The sequence below is a fragment of the Thamnophis elegans genome, chromosome 2 (assembly GCF_009769535.1).
Source record: "Thamnophis elegans isolate rThaEle1 chromosome 2, rThaEle1.pri, whole genome shotgun sequence".
Taxonomy (NCBI): domain Eukaryota; kingdom Metazoa; phylum Chordata; class Lepidosauria; order Squamata; family Colubridae; genus Thamnophis; species Thamnophis elegans.
The window spans coordinates 22,016,369-22,032,954 of NC_045542.1; the positions used below are offsets into that span (position 1 = coordinate 22,016,369).

General features: G+C 43.6%; 1 protein-coding gene across 1 annotated transcript in view; it reads left to right on the forward strand.

The window, feature by feature from the left end:
* AMHR2 (anti-Mullerian hormone receptor type 2) overlaps nt 1-16,378 on the forward strand; it is a 43,373-nt gene extending 26,995 nt beyond the window's left edge. Inside the window, exons 7-10 of the mRNA XM_032211265.1 lie at nt 1,345-1,505; nt 2,701-2,848; nt 13,667-13,803; nt 16,250-16,378. Of these exons, the coding sequence (XP_032067156.1) occupies nt 1,345-1,505; nt 2,701-2,848; nt 13,667-13,803; nt 16,250-16,378 (575 nt within the window). The remainder of the gene's footprint in view (nt 1-1,344; nt 1,506-2,700; nt 2,849-13,666; nt 13,804-16,249) is intronic.
* The last annotated feature ends 208 nt before the right edge of the window (nt 16,379-16,586 follow it).

Here is a 16,586-nt window from a genome sequence, read left to right on the forward strand (position 1 = left end):
TGGATAAGGGGAGGAATCTAAGAATTATCCAAGAGATGTGATTCAGAAGTCGGAGTAAAAGCCACAGTCAAGTCTATTTATTTCTCGATTTTTTTTTTAAATTGAGCTGCTCTACAGCCAGACATGAGTGAATTCCATGTTGGCATTGCATCCAGAGGTTTTTCCTGACTTTCCTTAGTGACCATCATTGCATTTTAAAGTGGCCAGTTTCATAAATAACACAAGCGGTCGGTATTCCACCAATATTTAAAATAAAATATCACCAGAGCTAATGTTAATGTCCGTTCTGAACTTGCCTGGCACATCAGTTTCAGTGACTGAGATGTGGTGCCATGATTAGACAGCAAAATATCTCTTTTGTACTTTTTATTGAGCCTACTCAAAATTTACTACTTTGGTATCATGCAGATGTTCTATCACTACCAGAGCAAACAATCAGAGTTAATGGGAACTGAGAGTCAGCGATATTTAAAGTGGCAAAGATCTGCCACGCTGGCTGTTATCTGACTGCCAGCAGCTCTCTGGGGCTCCAAGCAGAAAGAGAATATTCTGCCTGATGTCTTTTAACTGGAAATATCTGGGCTTCAATCTTATGAATGGAAAACATCTATTCTTCAGTTAACGGTGTTTCTCAACCTTGGCATTTGCTGGCTGGGGAATTCTGGAAGTTGAAGTCCGGACATCTTCAAGTTGCCAAGGTTGAGAAACACTGAGTTAACCTATCTAGGCTCCTTTTAGCTTGGTTCACCTGACATATTACACTATGTCATCATCTGGTTTATGAGATTTTTACTTACTACGTCTGTGATGGCGAACGAATGGCCCACGTGCCAGAGGTGGCACGCAGCACCCTCTCTGATGGCATGCGAGCCGTTGCCCCAGTTCGGCTCCGCCACACAGGAGCACACACCTCCCACCATCCAGCTTTTTGGGTCTTTGGGTCTCTATTGCGCATGTGTGGGGGTCAGGGGGCGTGCAGGGTGGGGGATTTGAGCATATGCACGGAGGGACGTGCAGGGTGTGCACACGCATGCATGGGGGTGGGGTGCATGCACAGGGGACACACACGCATTGTATTTCGGGGGGCTCGGGTGCATGCGCATGCGCTTCGGGCACTCGCTCCAGAAAAGGTTAGCCATCACTGTGCTAAGTGATACTAGACTTTAATCAAATTTTCCTTACCACGCAGTTCCTTCTCATGATTCAATAAGCCACGTTTAAACAAACAATGGTGTGATGTGTGAATCCAGTCTTCCTTTGTCCACGCTAACTGGTTTAGTAGGTTCATACGTGGTTAAGATGACAACTTTGTTGAAACTTGTTATTTTTTTCCCATGATATCAGGCCTGCATAAACCCGGGGTGGCCCATCGTGACCTCAGTAGCCAGAATGTGCTGGTGCGGGAAGATAGGACTTGCGTCATAACGGATTTTGGCTTTGCTATGACCCTCCCTCTGCGACACGAGCAGTCACGAAAAGGTCCTGCAGAAGCCATTGTGCACAAGGTACCATACATGACATAGAAAGTCCCAAAGAGATGCATATTGTTGAAATGGGATCAATGGTTCTTCTAAAATTCATTTACTTACATTGAACTTCAAGCCCCAGACGTCTCATATCAAAACTCATAAAACGACAACAATCATCACAACCACGTTCAGACAATAGTAAGAAGAGAGGTAATATTTATTCCAGTAGAGATGCAGGATCAGTATGTCAGGGGTGGGTTTCCAAAGTTTTTACTGCTGGTTCTGTGGGCATGCCTTATTTTGTGGGCGTGGCTTGGCTAATTTATGTTTCAGATTGGAGATGGGAAATAAAATATGCTGTAAAACTTTTTTTTTAAAGGCCAAAGAAAGCAGCAACCCGAGCTGCACTGAGCTGAATGCAGGAGAGCTTGAGGGTCCGAAGAGTGCATGGTTTTGTTCGCTGCCTGTTAGCTCCGGAGGGCGGCGGGGCAGCAGGTCACCCTGCTCATGAGTAAACTTGCTCACGAGAAAACTGCAGATTAGAGGCAGCCAGCAGATCCTGGCATGCTCGCTTGGCTGCTGCCGCCCTCTTGTGAAGCCTCGGGGCTCCCTGAGCAGCCCATGCTGCTTACCTGTGTGTAAGCACTAGGAAGCAGTTGTGTGGGTGCACATGGTGAAGACGAGGCAGGGCGAGCGTCAGAGTGATCCGGTTCAGGGCGTGGCCAGCCAGCCATCACTACCGGTTCAACGACCCACGCCCAATTACCACTACCAGTTCTCCTGAACCGGTCCGAACTGGGAGCAACCCACCTTTGCAATATGTCCGATTCCAGTATCGTGTTTCAGATTCCAGCATTGTGTTTGAGATCTGACAGCATCCTGGTAGTTAGCACTTAGCTATAGCACTTTACACTTAGATACCACTTTATAGTGCTTTATAGCCCTCTCTAAGAAGATTACAGAGTCAGCATATTGCCCCCAATAATCTGGGTCCTCATTTTACTGACCTTGAAGGATGGAAGTCTAAGTCAACCTTGAGTCAGTCAGGATCGAACTGCTGATAGTTGGCAGAATTAGCCTGCAGTACTGCATTCTGACCGCGGCTCTTTCTCATATTGTACTGTTTTGAAATGGACTACTTACCGTATATAAAATTTGGGCATACCCAGTTCTTGCTCCAAGTAGGCATTATTCATAAACTGCTTGCTTCTTTCATTGGTATTTTCTCCAGGTAGGAGCTCAACGCTATGTAGCTCCTGAAATTTTGGATGAGAATTTGAATCTGCAGGATGTGGGCTCTGCACTGAGGCAAGCGGATGTCTATTCCCTGGCACTGGTACTGTGGGAGATCCTGATGAGATGCTCTGCACTTTTCCCAGGTAAACCATTATGGAATTCCACAATGGCCAAAGACTTTGGCTGACAATTACTGGAGATGATATCGAGTAGCTTTGATTTTGCAATCATCAGTTCCCTTCCAAAGAATGCTGAGAACTGTAGGTTGATGAGAATTCTCGGCTCCCACAATTGGCTGGCTGTAAGGAAAAGATAACCTGGCACCTGCTGTTCATGCCAAAAGCAATTGTGGTTTATGTAGAAGACAGTGGTGGGTTGCAGGCGGTATGTCCCGTTATGGGCGTACCGGTGCCTGCCCAGAGCACAGGGTACCATTCCGGTACGGTGCTCCGGAGGGCCACCCACCCGGCCATCGTCCTTACCTATCTTGAAACTCTTCAGCCCTTCCACGCATGCGCATGGCATGTACAGCACCTGTGTGACGCTTCACCGAGCAGCTGGAGCGTCGCAGAGGCTCGTGGAGGCATCGCTGAAAGGTAGAACGCATGTGCATGCTGTGCACATGTGTGCACGCTTTGTGTGTTCATGTGGAGGGCTCGGGCCCCTACTCCAACCGTACCAGTTGCAACGGGATCCAGAACCCACCACTGGTAGAAGAGATATCATAGCTAGCATTTTAGAGAAAGGTAAATGTGGGCTTCGTAACAGGAGGAAACCACTGTATAATGAAAGTTTCAGTGCAAGCTGGAAGAAAAAGTGTAAACTATCGTTGCCTATATCACTTTTATTCTTATTGTTGGTTATCTTGGATAGAAAAGTGATCTGTGTGTTTGTGTGTGTGTGTGTGTAAATGTTCTATTATAGTAAAAACACATGGAGAAAATTTATCTATGTGGCACAATCAATAAAAAGAAGTCCTACATAGATATATCCATGTAGAAAACTGGAATTAAATCCAATTTGAAATTTCCTCTGTATTCTCTGTAAAATAGATTCTTAATTTAGAAAAGTCCATGGATGAATGCAGGAGTGAAGAATGGAAAGGATGAACTCCGTTCTTCCTTATTCTTGGAAAGCTCAGAATGTCAAACTTTTCTGCATTAAACTATTAATAGAGCAACTTAAAGTAAGATTGTAAGTCTAGGGCTGAATTTGAATCATTCCCGCATCGTATTTGATTCCCTTATTGGTATCATTATTGTGATTGTTCTGTTATTTTACCATATATACTGAGAGCTTCTGCATTGGAGACAAATCCCCTGGGGGGGGTTCTTATCACACTTTTTAGAATAAAGCACAATTTCTGGGTCCAAGCAATAAAGTAACCTTATACCATGTTTTACAAAGAGTGAGACTGGGGAGCATGATGTTTGAACCCAACCTTATAGTCTTAAGAAAGGGAAAGGGAAGTAGCAGAAGAACAGGGCCTTGTGCTGTTTACCCTTTAGCTGTTTCTGCTGTTCAACTGAGCAATACAACTGGCAAAGGATGATTTAAATCTCCTGCAAACCTTACTCAGTTAATCAGCAGACAAACAGCACTCCCTATAATCTTTTCAGTGTTTTTCAACTTAAGGCTGGGGAATTCTGGGAGTTGTCATCCACATATCTTAAAGTTACATGGTTTGAAAAACATTGTTTTAGCTGCTCAATTAAATCACTAGAAAAGAGCAGAGAAATAAGGCAGCATGTTCAGAGTGGATAATTCTTGGGCAGATGGGCGTGAGAGATTATGGGGAGGTTGGAAAAGAAAACTATTGGAAAGTAGATCTAAACAATCAAAGAGAAAGGCAATTTAGTTGGCAGCTTATCTTGTAAATAACAACTTAGTCCAGGTGGCAAGAAATAGGAGGAGGAAACATTGCAAACCCTTCAAAGAGACTCAGCCTGAATTTATGCCCTACAAGTGAGGCTGTGAAATTCCTCTCATAGTTTCCCAGATTCTGTACTTACCCAAGGCTAACATTAAATATACCTTACAAGTAGTCAACTCACAACCTTCATTGAGCCCCAAAATTTTGCTGTTAAGTGAGGCCGCTGTTAAGTGAATTTTGCCCCATTTTACGACCTTTCTTGCCACAGTTGTTAGGTGAATCACTGCAGTGGTTAAGTTAGTGACACAGTTGTTAAGTGAATGTGGCTTCCCCATTGACTTTGCTTGTCAGAAAGTCACAAAAGGGGAACATATGACCTTGGGACACTGCAAAACGGTCATAAATATGAGTCGGTTGCCAAGCATTTGAATTTTGATCACGTGACCATGTGGATGCTGCAACAGTTGTAAGTATGAAAAAAGTTCACAAGTCCCTTTTTGTCAATGATGTTATAACTTCAAAAGATCACTAAATGAACTGCTGTAAGTTGAAGACTACCTGTACTAACCTCTTGCTAGTTCACTCGTGTGGGTGGGTTTGACAATGGGGATATCCTGCAGATTAGATAGTCCTCATCTGTTTTAAAACTCAAGACTTACTCACAGGTTTCCAACTTTCCAACCGGTGTCACCCACATGGACGCACACAGCGTGCGTGCATGTGTCCTACTTGCCTGCAACGCTTACGCAAGCCTCCGCGATGCTCCAGCTGCTCGGCGGAGCATTGCGCAGGCGCAATTTGTACCATGCATGTGCGCGGAAGCGCCAAAGGCTTAAAGGACAGGTAAGGAGCTCAAGCAGGCGGGCGGGCCCTCCGGAGCAGAGTACCGAAATGGTACCTGGTGTTTTGGGCAGGCTCTGGTACGCCCGTATCGGGGTGTACCACCTGTAACCCACCACTGCTCCAAGCCTTCCTGTTCTCTACCATCCTTTAGAGTCCATTTAAGCTCACGCCTACTGCTTCAGTGACTCCATCCAGCCACCTCATTCTCTGTTGTCCCTTTCTTCTTTTGCCCTCAGTCTTTCCCAGCATTAGGTTTTTCTCCTAAATTGGCCTAAATAACAGGAATAGGTTTAAACCTACGTATATATCACTTTGCAGTAGATGTATACATAAGGTATAAGCTCCATGGAATTTGAAGGATTTTTTCCCACTTTTTTAAAGGATCAATTCAATTATTATTATTTATAGTAAACAAATATTTATTTATTACAGGCTGTCACAATGGTGTGTGTGGGAATGGCTCTTCGCTAATAAAGCATCTGGCACTGAAACCGTTTTTATTTGTATTTGAATCCAGAATTCACCCCTGTGATTGTATCACAAGCTACACCCCTAACAAGTTTTGATTTCACTAATCTAGTACAGTGAAGAGAAATGCACCCCCTTTAATATTTTGTGTGCATATAGGCCTTTTGATGCAGAAACGATGGCAGAGCTGTGCTGGGCTCCAAAGCAAACCTCTCAGTCTGACTGTCCAATGGGTGAGAGGCCTCAGGCCTCTTGCCCCAACTGCTACCATTGAGTAGGGGCAGGAGAAGGGGATGGGGCTCCTAAAGCCCCTGTTTATCTGCTATGGCTACAGGAGCAGGTCTGAGCTCCATAGCTATCTCCACCCCCACCCCCCACCCGGCTTCTGTCTCTGTTCCTGACTGAGGAGAGGTAGAAAGATGTTTGAAGATCGCCTTGAAGAAGGAATCCAAAACATCAGTTTGGCCCAGATTGGGGATGCAGGTGGAAAGAAAGAAATCAAGACAGCTGCATCTGGCTGATATAAAAGGGAAAAAAGATAATCTCCTTCAGGTTTTCAATATTAGATTAGAATACCACCACCACCACCACAACAACATGACCAAGTTGCTAAATTAATCCACTGGTCATTATGTAAAAAATATGATTTACCTGTATCCAGAAAGTCATGGGAACATAAAGTGGAAAAAGTTATCGAAAATGAGAAGGTGAAGATCTTGTGGGACTTTCGAATACAAATGGATCATCATTTGGAGCACAAACCGCCAGATATCATGGTTGTAGAGAGCCAAAGTGTACAGTTTATTGATATCACTGTTGATATCGCGGCCTGGCCATCGAAACTACACGGCAGGGGATGAAGCATGTAACAGTGATACCCATTGTCATTGGGGCACTTGGCACCATGTCCAAGAATTTTACAAGTTACATCAACAAATTACAGCTTCCTGCAATAACACCAGTGGAACTGCAAAAAATTGTGCTATTCGGAACATCTTATATTTTAAGAAGGTACTTGGTTGATACTTAGGACACTGGCAGCAAATCGTACCAATAATTAGCACCAGTCACTGGTATTTGTAATGCATTTTTGAATGTTCAGTTGGCTGAAATTCATGTTTAATGAATAAAGTAAATAATAATAATAATAATAATAATAATAATAACAACAATAATAGTAAGCTAATCAGAAGATATAGATTGGATACAAGAAACATCAATGAAGCTGTAGAGATTGTAAAACAGCAGATAACAGCAACAGCTAGAAAAATTGAAAGATATGAGGCATGAATCATCCAATATAAACAAAATCAGCAATTTCGATCAGACCAACGGCGTTTTTATCAAAGTCTTAATGTGAATGGTGACACCAAAAGTGAAAAACCAGAAAAGCAGGCCACAGTTGAATTCTGGAAAGAACTGTGGGAAAATGCAAAGGACTACAATAAGGAAGCAAAGTGGATATATGACTTTGAGAAAAGCATTGGCAACAAACAAATACAAATATTAGAAATAACAACTGAGATGGTCAAAAATCGAGTTTAAAAAGTAAAGAATTGGACATCACCTGAAAATGACCAATTGCATGGTTGACTGACTGGTTTACATGCAATATTGGCCAGGCAACTGAATGAAATTTTACAAAATGGTCAAATTGATGAATGGTTGACAACTGGAAAAAAATACTTGATTCAGAAGGATGCAACTAAAGGAACAATACCTGAAAACTACAGACCAATAACATGCTTGCCAACCACCTTCAAATTACTCACAGGCATTATTGCAGATAACATTATGGATTATTTGGAAACAAATAACATCTTGCCAGTAGAGCAAAAAGGCAACAAAAGAAGGAGCAGGGGCACAAAAGATCAGCTCCTAATTGATAAAATGATATTAGAAAATTGTAAGAACAGAAAAACAAACTTGAATATGGTCTGGATTGATTACAAAAAGGTATTCGACTCATTGCCACATAGTTGGATCATAAAATGCTTAGAAACAACTGGCATTAGCAAAAATATTATATCCTTTACTGAAAAGGCGATGAAACAGTGGAGAACTGAGTTGGCAGTAGGGAATGAGATCTACGGAATGGTTAATATCAAGCAAGGAATTTTCCAGGGTGATTCTCTTTCACCTCTTCTCTTCATCATCGCGATGATCCCACTATCAGTAATCTTTAAAAAAAAATGAAATTAGGCTACCAAGCCAAAAAAGCTGAAAAAAAATTCTCATTTGTTATATATGGATGATTTGAAATTCTATGGAGAGTTAGAAATAGAAATCCAATCACTGACAAACACAGTCCGAGTATTCAGCACCGATATTTCAATGCAGTTTGGCATGGAAAAATGCGCCACTGTATCCATAAAAAGGGGCAAAATCTCTACATGTGAGGGAATTGAAATGCCCAATGGCCAACTAATTAAATGCAATGAAAATGAAGCCTACAAATATTTAGGCATTCTGCAGTTGGATAACATCAAGCATGGAGAAGTAAAAACTATTGTCAGGGGAGAGTACACCAACAGAGTTAGGAAAATTTTGAAATCTAAATTGAATGGTGGAAATACAATCAAGGTCATAAATACCTGGGCAATACCAGTTATAAGATACACAGCTGGTATAGTTAACTGGACACAAGCTGATTTGGACATTTTGGACTGAAAAACCAGGAAACTAATGACAATGCACTACAGTTTACATCCACGTGGTGATACTGATAGACTATACCTGCCCCGAAAATCAGGTGGCAGAGGATTATTACAAGTGAAGCAAACAGTTGAAGAAGAAAAATATGGCTGATTATTTTAAAGAAAGTCAAGAACATCTATTAATCGAAGTAAAGAACAAAAATCTATTGAAGGTCCAACAGACGAAACAAGAATACAGAAAAGATGTGATAAAATCAAGAATGGAGAGTTGGCAGAACAAAGCATTGCATGGCCAATTTCTGGAAAAAATAAAAGATAAAATGGACAGTGAAAAAACTTGGTTATGGTTAACAGCAGGTACATTAAAGAAAGAAACAGAGTCACTAATCCTGGCTGCGCAAGAACAAGCTATCCGCACAAATGCCATTAAGGCCAAAATCGAAAAATCCTCTGATGATGCCAAATGCAGACTTGGCAAAGAAGCTGATGAAACTGTTGATCACATACTCAGCTGCTGTAAAAAAATCGCGCAGACTGATTATAAATTGCGGCACAATTCAGTAGCACAAATGATCCATTGGAATTTGTGCAAAGATTATAATATTAAAACAGCAATAAATTGGTGGGAACATCAGCCTGAAAAAGTCACCGAAAATCAGATGGTCAAGATCTTGTGGGATTTTCGCATACAAACGGACAAAATACTGGCGCATAATACACCAGACATCACACTGGTTGAGAAAAACAAGGTTACAATCATAGACATTGCAATACTAGGTGATAGCAGGGTCGATGAGAAGGAATATGAAAAAATCGCGAAATACCAGGACTTAAAAATCGAAATTCAACTATTATGGCACAAACCAGCAGTGGTAATTCCAGTGGTAATCGGCACACTGGGTGCTATTCCAAAAGCACTGGAATTACATTTAAAACAGTTAAAAATTGACAAAATCACCATCAGTCAAATGCAAAAAGCCGCACTGCTTGGATCTGCATGCATATTACAAAAATACGTTACGATGACCTAGGCCCCTGGGTGGGGTCCGACTAGTAATCAATGGCAAATCCAGCAAAACAATTGGCCGCTGTGATACAATTCTGTTGTTGCGATAATAATAATAATGTAGAGCAGCGGTTCTCAACCTGTGGGTCGGGACCCCTTTGGAGGTCAAATGACCCTTTCACAGGGGTCACCTAAGACCATCTGAAAATACATATTTTCAATGGTCTTAGGAACTGAGACACCAATTTTATGGTTGGGGGTCACCACAACATGAGAAACTGTATTAAAGGGTCGTGGCATTGGGAAGATTGGGAACCACTGCAGTAGAGCTCCATTAGTTCACAGTCTTTGTTTCTTGACCGGGTCTTCCTGAAAAGAGGTGATGAGGCTACAGTGCTAGTACAGCCGATTGAGGCGGCAGCTGGCTATGGGGGAAGCAGTGGTTTCTCTTTCTTCCCTCCCTCCATGCTACTTGCCTGCTGCTGCTGCTGCTATCCCCGGGCACTAGGTACCATTCCGGTACGGTGCTTCGGAGGGCCCACCTGCCCACCCGCGCTCCTTACCTGTATTTGAGCTGTTCGGGGCTTCGGCACATGCACACGGAGCGTTTGGCACCTGCGCGATGCTCCGCTGAGCAGCTGAAGTATTGCTGGCAGTAAGTACGCATGCGTGCGCTGTGTGTGTGCGCATGTGTGCCGGGCACGTTCATGTGGTGGACGCCCAGCCCCATTGCACCATACCGGTTGCAACGGGATCTGGAACCCACCACTGATTGGTATGCAAGTTAAAAAAAAAGTAAGCCTATTTTTGAGGAGTCCAAACATGGGTGATGTTACCTAGTTTGGGTCGCATCACAAGAAAACCAAGTTCATAGAGCACCATTTCAACCCTGAGCTACAAATATTCTTGATAAGCCTATTTTTGTTTACTAACAAAAACCGTGCCCTGTTGTTCTGATCAATAAAAGAGAAACGGATCCATAGTCTGCTTCTTCACAAATGCAGCCCATCTATAACAGGCATGGCAGCCAAAGGGCTGCTATAACCCGGTATTCTTCCATTCCCACTTATCTCCCTTTGAAGGGGCAGGAGCAGTGGTGAAATTCAATTTTTTTTACTACCAGTTCTGTGGGCATGGCTTGATGGGTGTGGCAGGGGAAGGACCTTGCAAAATCCCCATTCCCTCCCCACTCCTGGGAGGATACAGGGGTGGGTTTCTGCCGGTACTACTGCCGGTTCAGTGTGCGCACAATTTTTGCCTATAAATAGGAACAATTAAAAAGATGAAAAAAAAAACCCACCATGTTGCAGCAACTGGAGAACCAGTTGGGGGCGTGGCAAAAATGCCGTCCCTACCGGTTCGGAGACCCAGTCACCATTTCCACTACTGGTTCCACCTCTGAAAGGATATTGCAAAATCTCCATTCCTACCCCACTCTGGGGCCAGTCCAGAGGTGGTATTTTCTGGTTCTCCCAACCATTCAAAATTTTCACTACTGTTTCGCTGCTGAATTTCACCCATGGGCAGGAGAGAACTTGATTTCCGACCTTTATTATGGTCTCAACTGGTTGCACTAATAACTGAGAAGAGCTTTCACATGGTGAAGTCATGAATGGTCACCCCTTGCCTATTTGAGGCACCTCATTATAACTTGGCCTGATTTTGGATAGTGGCAATAGTTATTCCTGTTTTGCTGCAAAAGGACAATTTATCCTACCTTGGCTAGGCAGCTCTGCCAAGAGATAAGGAAGGGAGGGCGAGCATAACAGTGGTGATAATGGTGTGGGGTATGCTGCCATCTGGTGGCAATTTAGGAGCACAGCCTGCCCTTGATCAACAACAAATGGGGATATGTTCAGCTTGAACGGATAAAGCTGAACTGCAGACTTCCGGGGTGGAATTATATGATCTTGGTCTTATTGAACTCAGTCTCATTCTGCATCCTCTTCCTCCTTCTCTTCTCCAGACTTTGGGTGACCTTTTAAATCCCTTGAGACAAGAGCCTTCTGTTCTGTTGCTTCGAGACATCATTTCCAGCGGTACGGTGACTCATCTCTGTACAATGAGACAGAGTCATTGATGGAGCAACATGAGCAAAAGCACCCCAACCTCTCTGGGCATCAGCCAGACTCCTAGTCTCCTAGCAAGACCCGTGGCTAAAGAGAAAAGATTGTTGAAGGAGAAAAATATTACATTTCCCAAATTAATAAGTTGGAGCTTGTCTCCAGGGAATGGGCAGTGTCCCCCATGCAAAAGTCTTTTTCTTAAGAGTAGAGGCTGGATTGGAATACCGGTAGTCCTTGACTTACGACCACAATTGAGGCCAAGGTTTCTGTTGCTAAATGAAACATTTCTTAAGTGAGTTGTCTCATTTTTTGACTTTCCTTGCCATAGTTGTTGAGTGAATCACTGCAATTCTTAAGTGAGTCACGTGGTTGTTAAGTGAATCAGGCTTCCCCATGGAGTTTGCTTGTCAGAAAGTCCCTAAAGGGGATTGTATGGCCCCAGGACACTGCAAAACCATCATAAACATGGGTCTCAATTTTGAATACGTGACCATGGGGAAGCGGCAATGGTTGTAAGCATGAAAAATGGTCATAGGCCGGGGTGAAATGCTACCCGTTTGAACTGGCTTGCCTGAATCGGTAATAAAAAATGCTACCAGTTCGCCTGAACTGGTAGCAAAAAAATGCGACAATCAGCTGTGCCATGCGATTTATATTTGCTAGAAAGCAGGAAGTCCTGCTTCCTAGTGAATCTAAACTGCACAGCACAGCTGTTCCCCCCTTGCTGTTTACCTTTATTTACCTTTGCAGACTCAGAAAATGCTTCTTAATCCTCCCTTTTCAGTGCTGTGGGGTAGCACATCCCTGCGCAAAGCAAACTGGTAGCAGACTTTAGAGCATTTTACCCCTGGTCACATGTCACTTTTTTCAGTGCCACTATAACTCTGAACAGTCATTAAATGAACAGTTGTAAGTTGAGAACTACTTGTAGACCGTCTGAGCATTTGTTACTGAGAGGCCACTAACGTTTAATAGCAGTATGTGTCTGAAAGTCTTTATCCCTCTACAGCAGTCAACTTTTAAGATATGTGGACCAACTCCTAGAAGTCCCCAGTCAGCATACCTGAAGTTTAAGTCCACAAGTTTTAAAGTTGACAAGGCTGAGAAAGGTTGCTTGCTCTGCAGGTAAGAGCAAGGAAGTGCACATTTTATGACACTAAAGAAAATCTTTGCCTTCAGTAATACATGCAAGGCTCAACCCCCCCCCCCCCAAGAAAAAAAAGGTGACAGGATGAAAATAGGCAGCAACACACTAAAGATTTCCTTTGGTGTAGTAACTCCTATGAATCACTTTCTCTTGATAATTTTCAGTACCAGCAACTGTAAATGGATAGCTAGTTTCTGTGTTTCTGCCTTTCCTTTTGTGAATAGTGGTATTAGTGGTCATTGCAGTGCAACCTGCTGACTCTCCTTTATTGGTAGTCCTCAACTTATAACCGTTTGTTTAGTGGCCGTTCAAAGTTACCAAGGCACTAAAAAGTGATTTATAACTATTTTTTCACACTTACGACCATTGCATACCATCCTCTGTCACCTGATCAAAATTCAGATGCTTGGCAACTGTCTGGAAGCCAGAGTCATTCAACCACCGTGATATTAATTTAACAACTGGAGAGATTCACTTAACAACTGTGGCAAGAAAGGTCCTAAAATGGAGGAAAATGCAGTTGTCTTGCTTAACAGCGGCAACCTTGGCCTCAATTGCAGCCATAAATGGAGGACTACCTGTACCAGTGTTTCTCAACCTTGGCAACTTGAAGATTCTGGGAATTCTGGGAGTTGAAGTCCGGACATCTTCAAGTTGCCAAGGTTGAGAAACACTGACCTGTACTAACAGATTGCAACCCTGAGTACAGGGACCACCACTGTCCAAGCAATGCAGCAATTATTTGGAAGTGAAATTTTGTTATGAAATGGGTAGGTGCTGTGAAGCGTGAAGAAGACAGCTGAAGCAATAACTTTGCTATTCATGCACTGGCTATGCTTGGCCCACATGTGCGCTCGCACAAACCCTGCTTTGATAAAACAGGCCATTTTTGTCTCTTCAGAGAACAGCATTCCCCCATTCCAGCTCGCCTATGAAGCAGAATTAGGTAGCAGCCCTACGTACAATGAGCTGCGAAGGTTGACTGTTGAGGAAAGGCGAAGACCAATCATCCCACCAGCCTGGACAAGATTTGGGCAAGTAAGTTCACAACACAGGTAGGTTTGAATACGGGGCAGTAGGCTTTAGACAACATGTTGGCAGCTACACTCCTAAAGAGGATGGACCAGGAGTTGAGTTTGTTGATCAGAAAGGTTGGCAGTTTGAATCCCTAGCGCCACGTAACAGAGTGAGCTCCCGTTACTTGTCTCAGCTTCTGCCAACCTAGCAGTTTGAAATCATGTAAAAAATGCAAGAAGAAAAATAGGGACCATCTTTGGTGGGAAGGTAACAGTGTTCTGTGTTCTTTCGGCGTTTAGTCATGCCACCCACATGACCACGGAGACATCTCCAGACAGTGCTGGATCTTCGGCTTTGAAACAGAGATGAGCACCGCCCCCTAGAGTCGGGAATGACTAGCACATATGTGCGAGGGGAACCTCTACCTTAAACCCTGCAGGGCTAAGGGAACACAGCTTGTGCCTTAGCCCTGTCTCTCTGCCAAAAAAGGGGAAAAGGAGACAACACGGGCTGAAAAGTCAGTTCTGAAGGCCACAGATAGGACAAGCCTGTATTTGACTTTTGGGCAATATTTTTCCTGCACTGAGGCTCTAGATGCAGTGAAAGGGATGGGAGGGATTAATCCAGGGGTGGGGAACAATGGCTCTTTTATGACATGTGGACTTCAACTCCTGGAATTCCTGAGCCAGCCATTAATTCTGGGAGTTCAAGTCCACAAGTCATAAAAGGACCATAGTTCCCCACCTCTGGATTATTCTAACAAAAAAGGATAGCCAAAGATTGCTGCAGTTGCTGCAGAAGCAACTGTCATGGGGACAAATCCATCAGGTGATTATCGCAGGGGACGATGGAACAAGCTCCTAGAGAACTTTAATGGAGGGAAAAGATTTGGGGCTAAAGGCAAGAGGGGAGCTCAGTGAACAAAACCATGATCTTTTAACGACAGCAAGGAGAATAGAAGTTAATCCCCTGGATCCACTGGTAGAACTCTGGGTATTTTACATTAGTTCATTAAGAATTTTATTCCCTATTTATTAGTGGCAGGAGAAACAAAATAGCTCCCTTGCCTTGTGCTAAAAATAGTTGAAATAGAAGGCGCTTGGAGTAACCAACAACAGATTTTGCTTTGAAAAGGAGGGTTCTTATAGACTAAATGAAAGCCTGATTTCAGAATTGTATGTCCCTTTGCAGCTGGGAGGATGTCAAGATTCTCTTTTGAAAAAAATCGCTTTCTCAAGTCCAAAGTCTGCCTAGTTATGTGCAGAGAAATCACGTTTCCCAACATCTGTGTTAGAGATGGGGTCTCACCAGAATGCATAGCCGCAAAAGCTCTCTTGAGATTCCTTATTCCAGATACAGGAGGCCTATTTGCACCCCATGTCACATCTCCTGCAACAGCTTTTGCTACACTTTCCACATGCATTGGGTACCCAGGTCTTCATCAGCACTGGCTGAGAAGGATGCAAACTGCAAGCATCTAGAACAGAGATGGTCAACCTTTATGGAACCGAGTTCCGAAACTGGAGCCTGTGTGGGCGTGCATGTGCGTGCGCGCACACTGGAGCACCAGAACCTGGAAGAGAACAGCTGGCTGATGCTCATGTGTGTGGCGGCCAACTGCTCTTCCGGGTTCTGCCGGACAGCTGCTCCCTTCTGGGTTCTGGCACGCGCATGTGCATGCTGGAACCCGGAAGAGCAGCTGACTGTTGCGAGCATGCCCACGTGTGCGATAGTTTTACCATCATGGATCTAGAATAAGACACTAGGGAGGAAGTTAAATATGAGCCAATGAAGTGTTAGCAGCAGCCAAAAAAGTCAATGCAATCCTAGGCTGCATTAATAGAGATAGAATCAAGATCACGTGAAGTACTAGTACCCCTTTATAAAGCCTTAGTGAGACTACACTTTGAATAGTACATCCACCACATAAAAGCTGTGGAGACTCTGGAAAGAGTGCAGGGAAGGGCAACAAAGATGATTAGAGGGGCTGGAGGCTAAAATATATGAAGAATGGTTGCAGGAACTGGGTATGTCTAGTCCAGTGAAAAGAAGGATGAGGGGAGACTTGATAGCATTGTTCCAGTATTTGAGGGGCTTCCACAAACAAGAAGGGATTCAACCTATTTTCCAAAGCACCAGAAGACAAGACAAAAAGTAATGGATGGAGACTAATCAGGGAGAAAAGCAACCTAGAACTAAGGAGAAATTTCCTCACAGTTAGAACAATTAACCAGTGGGATGGCTTGCCTTAAAAAGTTGTGGGTGCCCCAACACTGGAGGCTTTCAAGAAGAGACTGGACAGCCATTTGTCTGAAATGGTATAGGATCTCCTGCTCAAGCAGAGGGTTGCACTAGGAGACCCCCAAGGTCCCTTCCAACTCTGTTACTCTAGGTTCTAAGTCTTCTAGAAGGAGTTCCTCTTCTTTTCCTGACCTTTGCTGTTCCTCTTCTCTCTCCTGTCCTCTAGGTAGCTATTTCTTTGCAAGAGCTCCTGGAAGACTGTTGGGACCCTGAACCAGAAGCTCGTCTGCAAGCTGAGTGTGCCCTACAAAGGCTGCAAAGGCTGGGCACTGAGGATCTGGTGAAGGACTACTGAGGTCAAAGCATTTTAGGCTTTCCACTCAGATTTACTTCGAAGAACTTTGTCCGAGAAGAGCAGGAGGCCTTTAAGAGAAGCCCATCCAGGTCCATTTTCTCAATAGGACCCTACCAGGACATTGTCCGAATGGATGCATTTTTATAAATGCTAGCCATTAAATCAACTTGAATTGTTTTTGTTAACTACTGTTAACCTGGGAGATATC